At 45.4% G+C, this 21,892-nt stretch overlaps 1 protein-coding gene across 1 annotated transcript in view; it reads left to right on the top strand.

Moving 5' to 3' along the window:
- Positions 1-5,964: 5,964 nt before the first annotated feature.
- Positions 5,965-21,892, top strand: part of evlb (Enah/Vasp-like b) — a 77,126-nt gene continuing 61,198 nt past the window's right edge. Inside the window, exon 1 of the mRNA XM_076273337.1 lies at positions 5,965-6,344. Within this exon, the coding sequence (XP_076129452.1) occupies positions 6,340-6,344 (5 nt within the window). The 5' untranslated portion in view covers positions 5,965-6,339. The remainder of the gene's footprint in view (positions 6,345-21,892) is intronic.

Raw genomic sequence — 21,892 nt, 5'->3', positions numbered from 1 at the left:
CTCATTTAAAATCCTAATGTCCTTAGAGTGACGGGCTTTCTGTGGTCTATCATTCTTTGTTTTTTTTAAGCATAAACTCATTATGTTATTTAGACATTGTTTATTACATATACAGGAGATAAGGTTTAATGGAGAGGATAGAAAAGGAGATGAGATGATCATCAATGACCTCTGATAGCTCCAGAGGTCACTGTTCCCTAACTGACTCCACTTGTTTTCTCTTAACTTCATCTGTAGTAGATAACTTTATTGTCCCCGTGGGGCAGTTGGGTTTGCGGCACAGTCGCAAGGCACTTCATGACAGGACATCAGACCTATGACACAAACAAATAGTCCATACATCAGACACTGACAGTGACAGACATAACATGAAGAACATACATCACACCCTACAATACACTATACACCCTTGGGTATGATCAGGCCAGCTGGACATCTAGCTTATTTTGACTGATTTAAGGCTTTTATGGCTTGTGGTATAAAAGAGAATTTGGATCTGTTCTTGGTCAGGAGGGGTGGGCAGAAACGACGCCTATGGCAGTAGTTTAAAATTAGATGCCAGAGAGTATGCATAGTCACATATAATATTATTGGCCTTTCTCACCAGTCTGTCTTTGTAAATGTGTTCCATGCTCGGAGTGTTATCCCAAGTAATGTGCTGGCTGTTGTAACTGTTTTTCTGAATGTTTTTTTTTTCACTTTTAATAAAAGCAGTATAAAACATTTTGAGCATTTTGTTACTGACATTAAAAACAAGCAGATTCTTTAAAAAGTACATTCTTTGCTGTCTCTGTATGCAAAAGATCAGTCTATGAGTCCCATTTAAGCTTGTTGTCCAGTACAATGCCAAGGTATTTGTAGTTTGTAACAACCTTAATAGTCTAAAAGTGTTGGTGTGTTGCAGAGGGGCTATTCCACGCAAAACTGTCATGTCCATAACGCCGACTAAATACCATGGCATTGTGCTGCCGTTATGGATGTGACGGTTTTGCGTGGAATTGCCCTGTGATTTTATAAAATCTATGGACATTTCTTTTGTCTTATTGGTATTTAAAATTAAGTGTGACTTATTGCACCATTCTAAAAAGTAGTCTAAAACTGGCCCATGATCTACCTCCCCATCCTGTAGCAGGCTCGCTAGGGTTGTGTCATCTGCATATTTAATAAAGTGACTGTTTTGTAAAGTGCATGAATTTGTGTATAAAATAAATAGTAAAGGAGTTAAAACACATTCTTGTGAAGAGCCTCTGGATGTTGTCATCAGACAGAAATGAGCCCACTCTGACCCGCTGACTGACACACATCTGTTCTTCTTTTTCCATCTTTTTTGCCTTCTTCTGCTTCTCTTCTTCTCCTCTGTCTGTTTCCAGAAGCCCAATTGTAAGTGTAAAGGATTCTCCAGGAACCCCTAGTAAACCCCGCTCTAGTACAACCACCACTTCAGTCACCTGCAGAAAAATGCAGGATAGGTAATACTACTGCTTACAACTAACATTACACACTCAAACACATATTTAATTGAAACATAATATGATATAATATAACATAACATAACATAACATAACATAATATAAAATAATATAATATAATATAATATAATATAATATAATTATGCACACATAAGTACACATATATAGCACATATCTGACATATAACCACTGGAGTGTGTTTCTGTTATAACAATGCGTATGCATGTTTCTCTGATAACACTCACTGGATGTGCTTGTGTCTCTCTCCATAGGAAACCGGGGGCCAGTGTGGCAGGTGAGTTATGAACATTACACAGCATACTCTGCATCTTACATTACACAGCATTACACAGCATACTCTGCAGCACAGGCAGCTACGGTCATCTTGAGCAGTATGTACTTACAGTCCTCATGTCGTACAATGATGTATAGCCTTTTTAATATCTGGACGTGATGTGATGCAATGAATTATAACCTTTGTTATAAGCTGGATGTATATAGAGGAATGTGATCTCATAGACTCCTTTACCTTTGTTATAAGCTGGATGTATATAGAGGAATGTGATCTCATAGACTCCTTTACCTTTGTTATAAGCTGGATGTATACAGAGGAATGTAATCTCATGGACTCCTGTCTATTTGTTTTGGGTGTTTAGGGACTCGTCGGGTCACCCACTGCAAAGGTAGGCCTGCTACCAACCCTCTATCTACCCTCTGTTTCATTACACGTACACACACACACACACACAGAGAAACATGTGCACATGCACACACACACACACACACACACACACACACACACACACACACACACACACACACACACACATACACACACACACGCACATACGCACACACACAGAGAAACATGCACACATGCACATGCACACACACACACACACACACACACACACACACACACACACACACACACACACACACAAACATAAACACATAGTCTGCACATGAATGCAAACACAATCACACAAATACACACACGCTTAAACATAAATATATACAAGTAACTGGCTGTTGGTGTAAATTAATGTATTTCATGTACAGTTATTATGAGCGAAGTCCAATTTAATAGATCATTTTTGTCTGATACTTTTGAACTGTTTTAGTGGTTTATTGGGGGGTTTTCCCGAACCATTATAACCAAGACTTTAAACAATAGAGAGCAGAACTACTGATGATGATTCACACATAAAAATTAGATATATCTTTTTCAGCTGTCTCACACACACACACACACACACACACACACACACACACACACACACACACACACACAGGCACCGTCTGTCACTGTTGGATAAGCCATTGATGAAAGTGCCAAAAAAAGAACAGTCTGACTGAACTTTGAAAACAGTATCCAATGTTAAGTGCTTCCTGTGTGTGTGTGTGTGTGTGTGTGTGGGGGGGGGGGGGGTGGGGTGTTGTGTGCTTTGTACTGCCTTTACATACGTAGACATGCAGACATTATTGGAATTCTGTGTGTGTGTGTGTGTGTGTGTGTGTGTGTGTGTGTCTAACTGGAGTCAACACCATCACCGCCCATCGTCTGTTCTGTTGGCTAGGTGATGAAAGTTTTTATTTCAAGATTTCTCTGGTTACTTCAGTCTGTATGCGTGTGTGTGTGTGTGTGTGTGTGTGTGTGTGTGTGTAGGAGAGGGAGGGAGGTGTTTCTGTGAAGCTTAAATCATCACAGAACCATGCAAAGATCTTCAGAGAGCCCTGTTTTTTATTCTCAGGCTTTGATGGTTGTCTGAGTTTATTCACACGCCTACACCCTCGAGCTATTTTAGACCTCTTCATCAAAACCTTTCCTCTTTAAAAATGTAAAGATTGCAGACACACACTTTTTTACAGAGTGATTTCACACCTCTGGTCCAACAGCATGTAGGGTATGTGTGTGTGTGATTTATATTGTATATTGAGGTCAAAGTTCCACTCTCCAGCAGACAATAGATGTGTTGTATGTATCAGATAATGGCATGGTGTCATATTGTTTTGTATGTACTGTCAGATAATACTGAATCCCATATGATAATGATATGATGGTGTCATATTGTGTTGTATCTTCATCACATCACGGAGTGCACTGTGATAATAATGTATCCGTGTATATGGTGTTGGACCATATCACAATATTTTGCCCTGTCATATTTGTCATATTGTATATTATCTTAGCTTGATTGTGTGTGTGTGTGTGTGTGTTTCCTGTTTCCCTCACACACAACTGTTCCTTCATCCCTCCTTCTCCTCCTCCTCCTACTCCCCCCCCCACACCATTTCCCCTCTTCACTTAGTGACTATGCAGATCTATCTGAGCCGCCTGTCAAAAAGGACTGGGTCAACTGAAGACACCACGCCCACGTCAGTCTCCTCCAATCACGCGCAGTCTCCTCCTCCCAAGAGCCCTCCCTCCAGAGTGACGGGTGCAAGTGATAGGACCAAACCGCTGCCGCTGGCATCCTCACGTCAGCCGCCAGCTGCCTTCGTCTTGCCTCTTCAGAGGTCCTCCTGTCAGAGCGTCACCTCCATCTCCCCATTGGACGTCCCTGCTTATAAGAGCCCCATCAAGTTGCCCAGCCAATACTTCCAGATCTGCTACTGATGGGAGCACCAGCCCAGCCCACACCACCTCTGATAGGTACTAGCTCAGCCTGGAACACATGACTGGGGGAAACAAAATGTGGACAGTGTGGCGTCATGCACGTATGTTATGAAGAAATAAAGCCCAAATCGAGCTGCGATGTTGGCAAATTTGGAGCGCATCAGTAAGTTTTTAGGAGCCAGAGCGTGCGTAGTGTAGTAAACTCAAACAAATTGCCAGGCAGGTCCACCCAGAATCAGCCATATTTGATTAAATCTCCATTTTTCTGCCATTTTTTAGTTCCTCCCTGTGGCTTCACTTCTTGTCCATGTTTTTTTTTTTTACTGTCATTGGGACCATCTCTGTCTGAGAGGAATGCAGCACACACGTGGCCCAGACCACCTCCAGAGTTGCGGGCTGTTCACACCAGGAGCCATAACTATAACAATCAAGGCAAAAAAATATGAAAGACAAGGCCTCACACATAAACTATAACACTAACGGCATGAAGAATGATATTGTTGAGGATCACTTTCAGAGTGATTTTGAGAACGATAAAAAGCTGACAGCCAAATTGAATCTATCCATCACATTTTAGACATCACATTCATCAACATGAGGAAAGACTTTCCTTATCGTTTGTCAGTGCCAACATCACAGCCCGATTTAGGCTCATATCATTATTATAGTTATTTTCTATAGTTATCGTTCTTGGTTTGAATGGCCCTCAATTGCCTCACACACAGGTCGGGGGGGGGTGGGGGGGTGGTGGTGGTGACTGCATGGGTTGGGGACTGGGTATTCAGTGGTCCATTGTCTGTTGAAGGAAAATAAAGCATATAAAAGTGATGGATTTATGTGTTTGTTTTTGTGTCATATCAGTTTAAAGTTTATTAGACTGAGGCTGACAAAAGATAGAGCTATGAAATGGAAATACAGATTGCAGATTAATTAGTTTTGGTTGAATTTGAAGTTTACACTTCCCACATTTTGACATTCATTTGATATTCAAATGAATATCACATTTTGTAGTAGGCCTAGCATATTCTTCAACTTTTCCCTCACTGTCAGAGTCAACACAAAAGAATGTCAGATAGCCATGGGAAACCACTGCCGTTAGTTAGCGTAATGTCGCCACATGGTGTCCAAAAGTCGAAGTAGCCAGACCTCAGGGAATTGTTTAAATACCTGGACACGAGTTCGGTGTTCTTTATGAGTAATACAGATACACTACATTTATTTTAATACAAAGTTTTAAGTGACATTATGTGTTAAATCAGGTAGGCTGTTCAATGTTTTTATGATTTTGATGAATTAATTATGATTATCATAATTATTTTTTAGAAGCATGGGTTTATTTCTAATTATTTTTTCTGAGTAAACGATATTTGTTTTTGAATTATTTAATATAATAATAATTATAATAATAATACTTATAATAATAATAGGCCTAATAATAAAAACATTTCTTGTAATATAGCCTATTGTGAACTAGATGACAGATTGTAGCATACTTTGTAAGCATTGGGCTGAAGCTAAATTAAAGCGTTTTATATCGGTTAGAATGAAGAGCAACAGCACCTTTCATTTTGCCTGAGCCATGTTCTCTGAGACAAAACGATGGTGATTTTAAACGCTCCATGTGCCGGCTAAGGAGAGCATAAAGTGTTGTAGGCTAATTTAACATTTTACAGTAGCTTCAGCCCCGGCTTGAGGGCGCCACTGGGCAGAAGGAACACGGTGAGTCAGTGATGAATATTTTAGCAGACCTCTCTCCCCCCCCCCCCCCCCTCCCCTCTCTCTCTCTCTCTCTCTCTCTCTCTCTCTCTCTCTCTCTCTCTCTCACACATACACACTCTACCGTGTTCCCAGCGGTGGATGGGGGAAAGATGGCAACCCGTGAGCTGCTGACAGCCACACAGATCAGCGTTTCTAGGCGGACAGCGGTCAAAAACGTCCTGAAATGGAACTGAGAAGACTAAAGTCCGTTCAAGAGAGATAGGAGAGTGATTCGGTCATACAAGAGAAAGAGTAAGGATTTCGTTTCCCCTCAGTTCAGCCCCTCGCGACGGCTCCTCAGCATCATTACATCTCCGGCAGGCTTCAAAGGCTACTGTAGCATTGGCGTACATTGATATTAGAGTAGGCTAAACAGCTTTGGATATTTTGTTATATGTAACAGCGAACTGTGCTGAGGGCTCGGAAGAGAAGAGGACGAAGGGTCCGTCGCCATAATTTGCCATTTGTCATAAGAGTGGAGCAAAAAGAGACATGAGGTAAGCAAAAGCATGCGCTCGAGACAACGCGTTATTAACGCACAATGAAAGACGCTAGTGCTGTACGCACCCAAGCCCCGTTTTATCAAATTTCATGGTTTATTGTGTGATGAACTGAAAACAGCATATTAACATGTATTATTTTCATTCATAATGTCGACCAAGAAGGTGAAACAGCGTGTGTTTATATTGTTGTAGCCTATGTGGCGTATTTCAGGTTGAGATTGAAAAGACGCATCATTTATGTGCTCTGGTGTTTCTTCCAGTGATCTCCGATATCATAAAGGTGTGGTGGTGTGAGACTGCATTGGATGTGGAGCCCCAGTGTGCCCCGTGGTAGGCTAGGCGGCAAGGGCAAGGGCATGGATGCGAGTGTTTCATGGAAGCGAGCAGAGAATGGGTATAAAACGCCAATGCCTCCCATTCTGCCTGTGCGCTCGCGCTGTGATGTGTCATCATGGAAGGAGGGGTCTTCCGAGTGGAGCTGTTGCCATAGAAACCAGACTACACGTGTGGCATGTGGAACATGGTGATGAACTTCAGTAGGATCGCTATTGATTCTGTCTCTCGGGAATTTGGCATAACATAATTAAGAATTACGCACAGGCCAATTAGCGGTGAGGCATTGTAATAGGGCTTTTAACTACAGTAAACGATATTCAATTAGGGTATTGTTTAACCACAAAATTGCATTAGCTCGACTGCATCAGTAGCCTAGGTGTCTCATAGCCGCTGTTTATGTTGAATGGTAGAACGAGGCGTAGGCCTAGAATGTAGGCTAGGCTAGAAAGGCCCGTGTACATGATCATTTTAAAACAGCCGATATGCTATACTTTTTACTTTATCAGACAGTGTTTTACATTGTGTGTCTCTGTCACACCATTAGATCAGATAACCCGAGTTGGCAATAGCCATAGGCCATGTCTACTACACCAGAGAGAAGACAGACCCAGCCATTACGCAGACAGCCATTTCCTACCTCTGACCCTCAGGGAGTAGGCTAGGGAACACTGCAAGGTAACAGCTATGCACAAACCTTGCTGTCTAATAGCAGTGCACTGCCTCTACTGGTGAAAGTGTGTATTGCTATGGTAGGCTACAGCAGAGAGGAGGATGCTTCACAAGCTGACGAGCGTCCTAAACATCACCTCTAATGTTCCTCTGAGAGACACAGAGGGTCATTCCTCCCAATGGCCATCAAACTATAGAAGTCATCCCTCTTTGACACAGTGATGTGGCTTATAACTGATGTGACTTAGCCAATATATTTTTCAGGACAGTGCAGTTGTGACCGTCACATTGCCTTTAGGAAGAGGAGATAAAGTATTGCTTATCTTCTCTTCTGTTTATCTCAACTGCAGATGCTACTGTTGCTACTTTAAATCTAACAGGCCGTCTGGTCTGCTGTTTTTTTTTAGCTTTCCGTATTTCTATTGTTTTTTGTGACAGGGAATATTGTAGATCTATGGATAAGGAACTACAGATTAGTTTATGGTGTTTTCGGAGGTGCCTCATTCTCATAACTCTTGAGTCCTCTCTCTGTCACGCATCACTGAAATGCCAGTGTCAGCACTACACAGTCATCACCTGGAGAAGCAGTTACAGTACGCTCCACGCTGTCATGTAGATTACGTCTGCTTTAGGGGCGTAGCTCTCTCTAGGATTCATGTGGAGGATGTTATTACGGACACATTTATTAGTCACGGGTGAGGGACATGTTGTATTCACTGGACGTTTTTAAAGTCTTAGATAAAGTCCAGATGTCTTAGAGGAACTACTGTACATGGACACAGGACTGATGGCTTTCTGCAGTGTCTGGCATTGTCTAGTCCACACAGACAACTGAATTAGTTCTCATTTACATGTGATTTTATTGGTACATTACGTCTTATCAGTGTTATAGTTGGTCATGAAATGTGTTTGCATGGAAATGCCCAAAAGTAGTTCAATTGGCATCATGTTGTTTTTTATAATGGCAATAGCCTGTGGCAATGTGGTGGTGTCATTCAGTGTGTTTTTATAGAGGAGGTCCGTGTCAGTGCTCTGTATTCGTCGGCAACCCTTCTGTCGCCGAGGGTACAGTAATTCTAGTGTGCCTACGCAATATGACCTGTAACCGAATTTGCATGGAATTGCCAATAGAGGCTCCAATATGCTTGGATACTGTGATCGTGTTTGCCAATGTGTAGGTTGTGTGGCGTAACACAGTGTGTTTTTATTGGCAATGGAAACGAGCCTACATGTTGTCTAGGATGGCAGTGTGTTTCTGCGCCTATACAGCACAACTGGTGAATGAATTTACATAGATTTGCAATATACTGTACAGTGTCTGCAATATATCTCATTTACCAGCCTGTGGGTTGTGTGTTTTTTTTTTTACTCATTTGCACTATCACCATGACACTCACTCACACAGAGCACCTTACCTTACCTTACTGTGCACAGAGAATCACAGGCTCAGTCCCTGCCTCAGTCATTGCAAGCGCCTCTTGATTGATTAATCACCACTATGTGGATACTGTTTTTAAAATTGATTTAGATTAAGTGTTAGTTAGTATAATTTGTATTTTAGTATATTTAGTATATTCTTTATCTTCTACTGTCCTTATTGCTTAGTTGTGTTTTTATTTTATATACTTTTAATTACTTTTTCTGCTGTTAGTGAATGTGTGTGTGTTGTCTGTATACTACTGAGACCTTGAATTTCCCCTGGGTATCTATCTATCTATCTATCTATCTATCTATCTACTGCCAGTGGCCCCTCACCGAAACGTTGCTCTGGATGACGATGTCATTCTGTGTCTACACAACACCTGCCTCAGGAGTTAATCTGGTTCTAGTGTGGTTCTTGGGTGGTTTCAAATCAAACACGTTATTGCAATGATTCTTCCAGACAACCAGACACTTCAGAGTACGTATAGCACATTTTTTATAGAAGTTAAATTAAGTACAGTATTTAAACACACGATCAATTAACCAATCAATTAGCCTTTGTTGTGGCTGGTGTTGTTTGGGTCCTGCTATTCTGAAGTTCGTGCTGGCACTGGGCAGCGGTGCCTCTGGCCACAGGTCCTGTCTCGCCAGGCCAGGCCACCCGCCTCTGTGAGAGCTAGCTGGCGTTGGGTCATCTAAAGCGACCTACGTGTCAATGTTTACAAGGACTAGTCTCCCTGGATCGCATCTGGCTACTACATGCTAGCACAGCTCCTTAGCCACTACACCATCACCACCACCCTCTGGGTCACGCTAGGTAGCACAGCTCCTTAACGACTACACTGCTATCACCCTCTGGGTCACGCTAGGTAGCACAGCTCCTTAACGACTACACTGCTATCACCCTCTGGGTCACGCTAGGTAGCACAGCTCCTTAGCCACTACACTACCACCACCCTCTGGGTCACGCTAGGTAGCACAGCTCCTTAACGACTACACTACCACCACCCTCTGGGTCACGCTAGGTAGCACAGCTCCGTAACGACTACACTGCTATCACCCTCTGGGTCACGCTAGGTAGCACAGCTCCTTAGCCACTACACTACCACCACCCTCTGGGTCACGCTAGGTAGCACAGCTCCTTAACGACTACACTGCTATCACCCTCTGGGTCACGCTAGGTAGCACAGCTCCTTAACGACTACACTACCACCACCCTCTGGGTCACGCTAGGTAGCACAGCTCTGGGTCACGCTACATGTAGGTAGCACAGCTCCTTAGCCCCTACACCACCACCACCCTCTGGGTCACGCTAGGTAGCACAGCTCCTTAGCCACTACACTACCACCACCCTCTGGGTCACGCTAGGTAGCACAGCTCTGGGTCACGCTAGGTAGCACAGCTCTGGGTCATGCTACATGTAGGTAGCACAGCTCCTTAGCCCCTACACCACCACCACCCTCTGGGTCACGCTAGGTAGCACAGCTCCTTAGCCCCTACACCACCACCACCCTCTGGGTCACGCTAGGTAGCACAGCTCCTTAACTACTACACTGCTATCACCCTCTGGGTCACACTAGGTAGCCCAGCTCCTTAGCCACTACACTACCTCCACCCTCTGGGTCACACTAGGTAGCGCAGCTCCTTAGCCACTACACTACTTGGTGGGGCAGCCGTGGCCTACTGGTTAGCGCTTTGGACTTGCGAACGGAGGGTTGCCAGTTCGAACCCCGACCAGTAGGAGCGGCTGAAGTGCATTTAGCCGCTACACTCTCTCACCAGGCCCCTGGCTGGTGTGCTGTTTGGTGAGTTTTGGTGTTGCATCGGAGAAAGAGAGAGGTCAGCAGTAGCCTGTGAGATGTGTGGCAGGGGTGGAGATTAGCACCAGTGGTTGGTAGATTTCAGACACCAAATAATGAGTTACTATTGAGTGGCTGGTGAACTTTACCATTTATTTAGGGCAGCCGTGGCCTACTGGTTAGCACTTTGGACCTGTAACCGGAGGGTTGCTGGTTCGAACCCCGACCAGTAGGCACGGCTGAAGTGCCCTTGAGCAAGGCACCTAACCCCTCACTGCTCCCTGAGCGCTGCTGTTGATGCAGGCAGCTCACTGGGCAGGAATTAGTGTGTGCTTCACCTCACTGTGTGTACACTGTGTGCTGTGTGTGTTTCACTAATTCACGGATTGGGATAAATGCAGAGACCAAATTTCCCTCACAGGATCAAAACAGTATATATACTTATACTATACTTATTTGTCAGTAGGCTAGATGTCCACATGTTAAAGATGGATTCATTTCCACCCCCGGTGTGTGGTGATGGCTAGCTGTGCTCTGGGCCACCCAGACAGGCGCTGAAAGCAGGTTGGACTAATGCAACCAGAGACTGGAGGTTTTGATCGCAGGTTCGTTCTCACACTAGGCTGCCGGCTGGGCTGGTAAGTGGTGAAGCGAGCTGAGTTAGGGATGGGGCTTTGCACCCTCCATACGAGCTGAGTTAGGGATGGGGCTTTGGATCCTCCATACGAGCTGAGTTAGGGATGGGGCTTTGCACCCTCCATACGAGCTGAGTTAGGGATGGGGCTTTGGATCCTCCATACAAGCTGAGTTAGGGATGGGGCTTTGCACCCTCCATACGAGCTGAGTTAGGGATGGGGCTTTGCACCCTCCGTACGAGCTGAGTTAGGGATGGGTCTGGGCCCCAACTAGTTGAACTGGGCCTGTTGGGGGCTGCCAGTCCTTCTAGCAGGTTCTCCCACACTAGGTCGCCCGCCGGTGTGTCATGTGCTTAGGGACGGTGTGCTTTCGGACCCTAGATAGGAGTCGAGCAGGGTGTGGATCAGGACCCTGACCTGGGCCCCAGTAGAGTTGGACTGAGGCTATAACAGGGGCTATCTGTCTGGGAGCAGGTCCTCCAGTAGAGTTGGACTGAGGCCATAATGGGGGCTGTCTGTCTGGGAGCAGGTCCTCCAGTAGAGTTGGACTGAGGCCATAACGGGGGCTATCTGTCTGGGAGCAGATCTCTGGACAGCTGTTGTGTTTGTGGTGAGGTTTGGTGTCAGAGTGGGGCTGATTGATGGATGGGTTTCCTGCTAGTGTGGTGTGTAGTTTTAAGTGTGGTATGCTTTTGGAGCCTACATAGGAGGGTGCAGAGGTATAAATTGTGGACCCCCAGCAGGTTGGGCTGAGGCTGCCTGTGCAGCGAGCAGGTCCTATCCCGTTCGACACCCCCCCAGGATTTTGTGTGATGAGGTTTGATGTGAGATTGGAGCCGACTGAGGCTTGGGTCTGGCTCTGATCTGGCCTGGATCTAGCATAGGTCCGGCCTGTCTGCCCTGAAGCCAGCTGGACTGAGGCTAACAGGAGCTGGCAGTAGTGTTACCAGGTCCTCTCTCGCTGCCCGCTGGGGTGTTGTGTGTGTGTGGTGACGCGTGTGTGTTTTACCTTTGGGAGCTGGCAGTGCAGCCAGTAGGCAGTGGCCAGTTTTGTCTCACACACACACACACATACACACACACACACACACACACACACACACACACCCAAGGTCAGAGCCACAGCGTGCCAACTCTGACTGCAGGCCCCTCCTCCTCCAACACTTCACCCCCAATCCAGGCTCCTAGTCTGCCTGAGCTGGTGCCTGGGCCATGGCTGGCGGTGTGGGTACTCACTCACCTGGCTGTGGTGCTAAGCTCTTTCTGTGGCCCAAACCCATGCCATCTGCTCAGCATGTGGACGCAGGGCTGTCTGGGCCTCTGTCATCGAAGCTTAACCACATTCTGGCCACAACGTAAAACACATCATACTTCAAATAATTTTATGTTTACATCCCCCCTTTCCCTCTGAAACCATGCAAAAAACCCTTATTATATACCAATGAGTAATTCATTTGGAAATGTGCTCCTGTGCAAAAGCTCTTTATATGTATTAAGGGGCTCTTAATTTGAAAACATTCTCCCTGCATTTTGCCTTTAATGTGGCCGAGCCCTTAGGACCACATAGCCATGGAGCTGGGCTGAGACATGTCTGCTCCAGAAAAGAACAGCTGGACACTAGGGTGTGTTAGTGGGCCGTGTATGTGCAGGGTTTGTGACATAGTCTGAGTTAATGGCATTTCTGTGTGTGTGTGCATATATGTGTGTGTGTGTGTGTGTGTGTGTGTGTGTGTGTATGTGTGTGTGCGTGTATGTGTGTGTGTGTGTGTGTGTGTGAGTGTGAGAGAGAGAGAGAGTGTGTATGGTGTGTGTGTGTGCGCGCACCTAGAGAGGTCGAGATGGCAGAGAGCATTGGTTAAAATGACCTTTATTTTGGTCTGTACGCTGATCAATAACAACATTTTCCCTGCAGTAGTGGACAAAGTGGATACTAGCCATGCACAGAGATTCAGATGTTGCGGCCAGCACGCCTGACATTTGGCCCCATACATTCAGTGCACAATGGTAAAGATTTACTGGGCCATGTCCTGCCATTGACCTGCTAACTTTGCTGTGTGGCTTTCCAATTTTCCATATGTTTGACCTGATTCTGTGAGGGATTCGAATGGGACTAGAACCGACATGGACATTCATTAGCTAGTCACTAACTCAACCACTGACCAGTAAACACAGAAAGCTAGCGAAATAGCAGCCAATAATGGACCATGCCTGGACCAGAGCTGGACTTGCTGGTCACAACTGCAAATGGGTTTTTTTATGCTTTTAGCTTCATTTACATGTATTCATTTGGCAGACAGACAGACAGACAGACAGACAGACAGACAGACGCGTTTATACAAAACTACTATGACTATCTATGTGACTATTCATTTGGCAGACAGACAGACGCGTTTATAGAAAACTACTATGACTATCTATGTGACTATTCATTTGGCAGACAGACACGTTTATCCAAAGCTCCTATGACTATCTGTGAACACACACAGACGGTCTGAGGGGGTTGTTCTCAACGAACAATCATTGGCGCTGGACCAGGGGGAAAGTTTGCAATCAAACAATCAAACAATCAAACAATTGATTGAAAATCAGACAGCTTGGAATGTAAACACAAAAACATTCAGATTTGAAAGTTCTAAAGCAATTTGCAGAATTTGAATTACCCTCCGTATACTCCAGGCCCACAGACTGGGGGCAGGAAATAAGCCAAACTGAGAAGCATTTCATTTGAAACATCACTTCAAAGTGTTTGTGTGGTAGTCTTGTGATCCGTCGCATATTTTACCGTTTGAATATCTAAAGCGTTCGAGTCTGCGCTGGGAGGCGGCGCTCCAGATTGACAGTACTGGGTTAGTCTGATCCGCTCTGCACTCTTTATTTATTTAGTCTGATTGTTTTTCAGTTCATGTGCCAACATAGACTGTACCCTTCGCTGAAAAAAAGAAAAAAGAATAGAAGTTGCTTGTTTAATCCATTCTGTCTGTGTCTATGGTTAATCCATATCCATTTTCATCTCTCTGCACTGCTGGTGACGTAAAGGGCTCTCTTTTAAATTTGTTGGGGGTTTTTTTTAAGTATATTTTTTGGGCTTTTTTGCCTTTATTTGGATAGGACAGTGGAGAGTGACAGGAAGCAAGTGGGAGAGAGAGAGATGGGGTGGGATCGGGAAATGACTGCAGGTCGGATTTGAACCTGGGTCCCCGTGGGCACTCGGACCCGTATATGGTGCGAGCGCTGTAGCCTGCTGCGCCACAGCCGATTGGCGAGTCTGTCTGATCGGCACCTGCTGAGGAAGCTAGCATTTGGTTAAACCACGCTAGGTGTTCAGTTCTATTCTGTTTGATTTTCTGTCTCTGTTCTGATGGTAATTTTGATTGGAATATTGGACATAATGCAGAACATTAAACCATATATTGGAATATTGGACATAAAGTTCTATTCCACTTTCTCTCAGTTCTGACTGGACAGGGCAGTGTAGTCTCACGCTGGTGCTGACCAGCCCACATGTGGAGCTGTGCTGGTGATGTAAGCCTGGCCATCTCTCTCTCTCTCTCTCTCTCTCTCTCTCGCAATCTTTCTCTCTTCTCGGCACAAAAAAGACTAATTTCCTCCTGTTGGTCACGCCCCACCTGTCTCTATTCCCCACAAGCAGGGCCCGCCCCACACTTTTACAACTGCTGTCATTTGTTAGGTCATTGTTGTCTTAGTCATTGTGTGTCAGATGATCAGCTGTAGTTGATATTTTAAAGACATCAGAAGCTTTCAGGGACCAGTCAGTGTTCTACAGATTGCTGTAAAGTGATGTGTGTGGCAGAGCTTGTGTGTGTGTGTGTGTGTGTGTATGTCTGTGTGTCTGTCTAGGTGTGTGTCGTTGTAAGAGAATGGAGTCATTTTATTGAATGTTGAATGGAAAGTTTTCGTTAGTCAATCGGAAGCTTGCCCTGGGCTTACACATACACACACACCACACACCAGACAGGTCACCAAAGGTCAAAGACATGAAACGGCCAATCAGATACAGGGGAGAATAGGAAGAGAGAGAGAGAGAAAGGGATGAATGAGGAGGATAAGGAGTGTTTTTCCAGACCTGTACCATGTGATGTGAGAGGGCAGTGGCTGTGAAAGGGATGGGGAAGGTGACTGCCACTGCAGGTCCAGGTCACTAACTGTAGGGGGAGCTGCATAACTCAGGACTGGAAGTGTATCTCTTATTTTGACCCTGATCTGGCATTGGTCTGGCCCTGATTTGGCCTAGTTTAGGTTCTGATCTGGCCTTCCTCTGGTTCTGATCTGGCTCCGATCAAGGTCTTGTGAAGGAATTATGTGGCTTTGTGCAGGCTCAGTGTGTGTGTGGGAGTTTGGGTGTCCTTCAGCACAGAGCATTCGGATCATCTGGTATTTGGTAGTCAGGCTGATTTGTAATGGATGACAGTAAGAGACCTGTCATGCACAGGCACATACACACACACAGACAGACACACACACACACACACACACACACACACACACACACACACACACACACACACACACACACACACACACACACACACACACACACACACACAGACAAAGTCACAGTCACACACACATAGTCTCAGTTTAATAGAAATGGTCAGCAATAATGGTAGGTGGGTAGTTTACATGCACAGGTCATACACACATATAAATATTCCACGCACGCACACACACACATACACACATATATATAAATATTCCACGCACGCACGCACACACACACATACACACATATATATAAATATTCCATGCAGATCTGGAGCACCCCGGCAATGAAACCAGCAGACAGAACTAGTGGGAGTACTAGAGCAGACAGGCAGGCACCACTGAATTCAACACACACACAAACACACACACTCTTACACTATTGTGGATGCTAGCCCACACACACATACACACACACACACACACATTCTTACACTATTGTGGATGCTAGCTCAAACACACACACACACACACACATTCTTACACTATTGTGGATGCTAACTCAAACACACACACACAGCACACACACACTCTTATACTATTGTAGACACCCTTATATCAGCTCCTCTGAGGTGTGTGAGGTAATTACATGAATCAGCTCCTGGCAGTGTGTGTGTGTGTGTGTGTTCACTGTATGTGAATGTGTGTTTGTGTGCCATGTGGATCCTGGTGTCTGTGTGCATTATGTATATAAGGGTAGATGTGTGTGTTTGTGTCTGAAATGTAGGCCAGGCATGACAGTCTCTCTGCTGGTGTGCACCGATCTGCATCATGTGTGTGTGTGTGTGTGTGGGGGGGAGTGCGTGTGCGCTTGTCTGTGTGTGTGTGTGTGTGTGTGTGTGTGTGTGTGTGTGTGTGTCTGTGCTCCTATTTGTGTGTGTGTGTGTGTATACAGTATGTGTGCTTGTATGTGTATAAGTATAAGTATATATACTCTTTTGATACCGTGAGGGAAATTTGGTCTCTGCATTTATCCCAATCCGTAAATTAGTGAAACACACTCAGCACACAGTGAACACACAGTGAGGTGAAGCACACACTAATCCCGGCGCAGTGAGCTGCCTGCATCAACAGCGGCGCTTGGGGAGCATGTGTGTGTGCACCTATGTGTATGTCTGCATACTCATGTTTGCATATATGGTGTGTGTGCATGTGATGGTATGTGTGTGTGTGTGTGTGTGTGTGTGTGTGTGTGTGTGTGTGTGTGTGTGTGTGTGTGTGTGTGGTCGCCTCTGTCGTGTGTCATTTGTCATGGGTCGTCCAATCCTGTTAGAGGATGAGCTGTAGTGGCTGAGTTAAGGAGACTTGAGAAGTCATGTGACTCCACCTTTCTCCCTCTCCCTCTATCTCTCTCTCTCTGTCTTTCTCTCTCCCTCTCTCTCTCCCTTTCCCTCCCACTCTCTTTCTCTCCCTCTCTCTCTTTCTATACATTTTTTCTCTTTCTTTCCCTCTTTATCGATTCATCTCTCCCCCTTTCTGTAGTCCTTACTCTATCCCTGTCTCCCAGTCCCTTTCCTCCTCCACTCCCTCTCTCCTCTCTTTTCTCTCTCTCTCTCTCCCTCTCCCTCTGCCCTGGTCTCCCTGAGTGACAGGTAAGCGGTCACGAGAGAGTGTGTGCGTCGTGGTGTGTGTCTCCTTTCGCCAGGAACAGCGTCACTTCATTTCTACTCTCTCTCCCTCCCTCCCTCCCTCCCTCTCTCTCTCTCCTTCTCTCTCTCCCTTCCTCCAATACCATCTGATCAGGGATCAGTCTGTTTCTCCCCTCTCTCCCATCTCTCCTCTCCTGTCCTCTCCTCCTGTCCACTGTTCCTCTCCCCTGGGACTCGGAGCAGGCCATGAACGAGCTGGATGAGTATGGGTAAGACTGTCTCTTTTCTCTCTCTTCTTTCTTCTTCTCCTTCTTTATCTTCTTTTTCTCTCTCTCCTTCTTCACCTTCTTCTTCTTTCTTCTTCTTCTTCTTCTTCTTCTTCTTCTTCTCCTCGTAGACACATTTCTCTGATCTGCCTGCGGTCTGTCAGCACACTTGTGTTCATTTATGTGAGCAGAGTAACTTGCGTACAGTACAGTGTGTCCCAAGATTATCCCATAATGACGGCTTGTGGTAGAAACTTGATTGTTTCAGCCATTCAGACTTGGTTTTGTTGGAGGTGGTTCACTCTAGACCATTCAAATGATGGCAAACTTTCTGCTTCTTCTTTTCGGTACATTCTCTTGCTGGTGTGGCAAATTGTTTTGTCTGTGTTTTTTTTCATCACAGTCTCGCTGGTGTGCCACACAGCTCGGTCTGTGATGTGGTTTGTGATTGTTTCCAGATTAATCATCAGTGTTACTTCCACACAAGATTCTAAAACTCCACACAACATTCAAAGGACCCATTCGATGGATTCATTCCTCAACATTCTTGACACGCTAGTGTGACGGTAGCAAACCTGCTGGAGGCTATCCAGAGCCTGCTAGCACTAGCTGCTAATGACACCACTGTCATGCATTTGGTACCCAGAAACACACGTGCTGAGGAGAATGTATATCTACTCTGTACTGTGTGTGGCCTTGGATAGAAGCTGGACTAGTAGCAGTACCTCTTGGTAGCACTACTGTAGCTGCTAACACACCAACGTCATGCGTTTGACACTAAGAAGTGAAGTCTGCAATCTACTATATCGTGGCTGTGGATGAAAGCCCCTGGTGTGGCAATTGTGCATGTGTACTGCGTTGCTGTATGTGGCGTGTGGTATGTTGCATGTGGCGCGTAGACATAGTGTCATATGTTCAGCTCTGTGCAATTCACAGACTCATGGCCTGTAGCCAGGCTGAACAGGATAAGCAGTTGGCCGATTGGAGTTAATTCTGTTGCAGATCAGCCCTGATCTGGTGGTGGCTGCTTCTTGCAATGCTTAATGCGTATTAACGAGTAATTATGTATCACTAATTACTTTGGAAATATTAACTTGTGAATGTGTGTGTCTGTGTGTGTGTATAAGTGAGTGTGTGAGTGCATGTGTGTGCATGCTTGTGTGTGTGTGTGTGTACGTATGCGTATGTGTATGCACGATTGCACGTGACAGCAAAAACCTTTGCTGTGTTTGATACAAGTCATATAAATAATTAGAGCTTCAGATTTCATAGTTGGTCGTTATAGTGTTATTACATGATATGTAATAACAGCTTTTTGTGTGTGTGTGTGTGTTTCTGTGTGTGTGTGTGTGTGTGTGTGTGTGTGTGTGTGTGTTGGCTTGCATGCACATCATGTGCCACAATGCTTTGTGATCTGATCCCAGCTGACTTGACACCACTTTACCCCCTCCCCCACCCCTGCAGGCAGCGGGCAGCTACACTGACCAATGAGCTTTGACAGGAGCCTGATTTAGGGGCGGGAACTGTATGTGTGATTGGCTGCTGCTGCTGTCAATCAGAGGGAATCCTCTGTAGGCTTGCTGGTTTGTGACCTTGGAGAACCTGAACCGGCATCAGCCCCAGAGACAGCTGGCCAAGGCCTCTCCTTTCTCTTCTCTTTTTTATCTGTCTCTCTTTCTCTTTCTCTTTCTCTTCTCTTATTTATCTGTCTCTCTATCTGTCTCTCTTTCTCTTTCATCTCTGTCATGCTTTCTTTCTGTTCTGTCTGTCTGTCTCTCTGGTCTGTGTTCTCTCATTCTGTTCTGTCTGTCTGTCTCTCTGGTCTGTGTTCTCTCGTTCTGGCCGACTGTGTTAAAGACAGATCAGAGGAGTCCAGAAGAGCCCTGAGCAGCGGTCTGATTGACAGGAAGGAGAAACAGAGAGGAGGATCAGAGACAGGAAGTGGGAATGAGGGGGAAAGAGAGGGAGCATTGACACTGGACCAGCTCTCATGGGTGTGTGTGTATGTGCTCTTTCTCACTTTCTTTCTCCTCTCTCTCTTCTAAAAGATTAAGTGCTTATGCAGCTCATCATCCCTGCAGTGCAGTGCCTCTTGACCTTTCCTCAACAGACATTCCTGAATATCTGCTCCACACACACACACACACACACACACACACACACGCACACACACCACAGAGGGGACTCGTCCCAGTCCACAGACACACACACACACACACACCACAGAGGGAACTAGTCCCAGTCCACACACACACACACTCACCACCAGGGAACTAGCCCCAGTCCGTTCTGCCCCTTGCAGACCAGAGGCACTGGGCATGCTCCCTCCTCAAGGATGACAGCACATGGCCATTCAAAATGGCCGCTCCTGTAGCATTAGGTACAGGGCCCTGCTCAGCACTCACGGGCGATCACAGGCAATGCAAGGGAATATGCATTTTTAATATTAAGCCTGTGCTCGTGCCACCGTCACCCCAAGGCACACACTGCCTGTGCGGCGATTATAGGAGAGAGGGCCATGTGGCCAGCTGCTGAGAAAATTATTATATCTATACATTATATATAATCAGAAAAGAGTATTTATATATATATATATATTATATATATAAATAAATATATATATAATGTAGCACATACATAACAGTGTCCACTAAGATGAGTGCAGAAAAAATTAAGAGACCAATGCAAAAAATTAGATTCATTAAAGGCCCACTATGCATGTTTTTTAGCTTAATATGCAACTTTTTAAGCTTAATTAACCTTCATTTAACAGCTTCAGAGTCATTGGGATGGTTATATGACTTTTTTCGGGTTGAATTGTGGCCGTCTCGCTTCCCCCTAGTGCCTGTGAGCGGAAAAACCACCCTTGCAACTGTGGGCCATGGGGCCGAAGGCCTCGGTGTCAGGAATTACTGTATAACGAGTGTAACGAATTGCTTTACTGCATTCAAATACACATACACGCCAGGCTAGAAAAAGGTAGCGATGGAGTTTCTCAGACATTCGTCATGACAGAGCCAGTGAAAAAGAAGCAAAAACCGAGAAAACAGTAAGGAAATTGCCAATACTGCATAGTTTACCTTTAAAAGATTCAAATGTCAGTCAGCAACCGTAGGATGACATCAGAAAAATGTGCAGTGGTCTCTTCATTTTTTCCCAGAGCTGTATATAATGTAGCACATACATCACAGTGTCTACTAAGATGGGTGCAGGATCAAAATGAATCTAGCAATACTGAAAAATGGAGAAAGCTGTTCATTGAAAAGTGAAATGATTTAATTAAGTAATATTTTTAGCCATCAGCTCTGTGCCTTGTAGGGTAAAACATGACTACTGGCAAATACAATCATTTTTCTAAAGCTTTTTGATGTATAGATGTGCTGTGCTGTGCTGTGCTGTGCTGTATTGTGCTGTATTGTGCTGTGTTGTGCTGTGTTGTGCTGTGCTGTATTGTGCTGTATTGTGCTGTGTTGTGCTGTATTGTGTTGTGTTGTGCTGTATTGTGCTGTGCTGTGCTGTGCTGTGCTGTATTGTGTTGTGTTGTGTTGTGTTGTGCTGTGCTGTGCTGTGCTGTATTGTGCTGTGCTGTATTGTGCTGTGTTGTGCTGTGCTGTGCTGTATTGTGCTGTGTTGTGCTGTGCTGTATTGTGCTGTGTTGTGCTGTGCTGTATTGTGCTGTGTTGTGCTGTGTTGTGCTGAATTGTGTTGTGTTGTGCTGTATTGTGTGTGCTGTGCTGTGCTGTGCTGTGCTGTGCTGTGCTGTGCTGTGCTGTATTGTGTGCGGTGTGCTGTATTGTGCTGTATTGTGTGTGCTGTATTGTGTGTGGTGTGCTGTATTGTGCTGTGCTGTGCTGTGCTGTGCTGTATTGTGTGTGCTGTATTGTGCTGTGTTGTGTTGTGCTGCGCTGTGCTGTGCTGTGTTGTGTTGTGTTGTGTTGTGCTGTGTTGTGTTGTGTTGTGTTGTGTTGTGCTGTGCTGTGCTGTGTTGTGTTGTGCTGTGCTGTGCTGTGCTGTGCTGCACGTCTGTGCACTGTGAAGCGGCTGAATGTAGGCTAAGTGTGTCCCTGTCCCAGTGTCACCCCGGGGCCACGCTGTATATCAAATCTCCCTCTAGCTGATAAACCACATATGATAAGAGAGCTGGAGAAATGAAATAGGAGGACGCCTGTAATCTGTGGGCAGGCCGGGGGCTGTACTGTACGTGTGTATGTGTGTGTGTGTGTGTGTGGGTGTGTGTGTGTGGGTGGGTGGGGGCTGTATGTATGTGTGCGTGCGTGTATGTGTGTGTGTATGTGTGTGTGTATATAATCTGTGGGCAGGCCGGGA

This window comes from Alosa pseudoharengus, unplaced genomic scaffold, assembly GCF_046254945.1.
Source record: "Alosa pseudoharengus isolate Yale_2024_CS ecotype anadromous, Long Island Sound unplaced genomic scaffold, YU_APseudo_1.1 YU_APseudo_1.1_scf_7, whole genome shotgun sequence".
Classification (NCBI taxonomy): domain Eukaryota; kingdom Metazoa; phylum Chordata; class Actinopteri; order Clupeiformes; family Clupeidae; genus Alosa; species Alosa pseudoharengus.
Note: the sequence above shows the minus strand (reverse complement) of the source record. Positions and strands in the feature narration are given on the sequence as shown.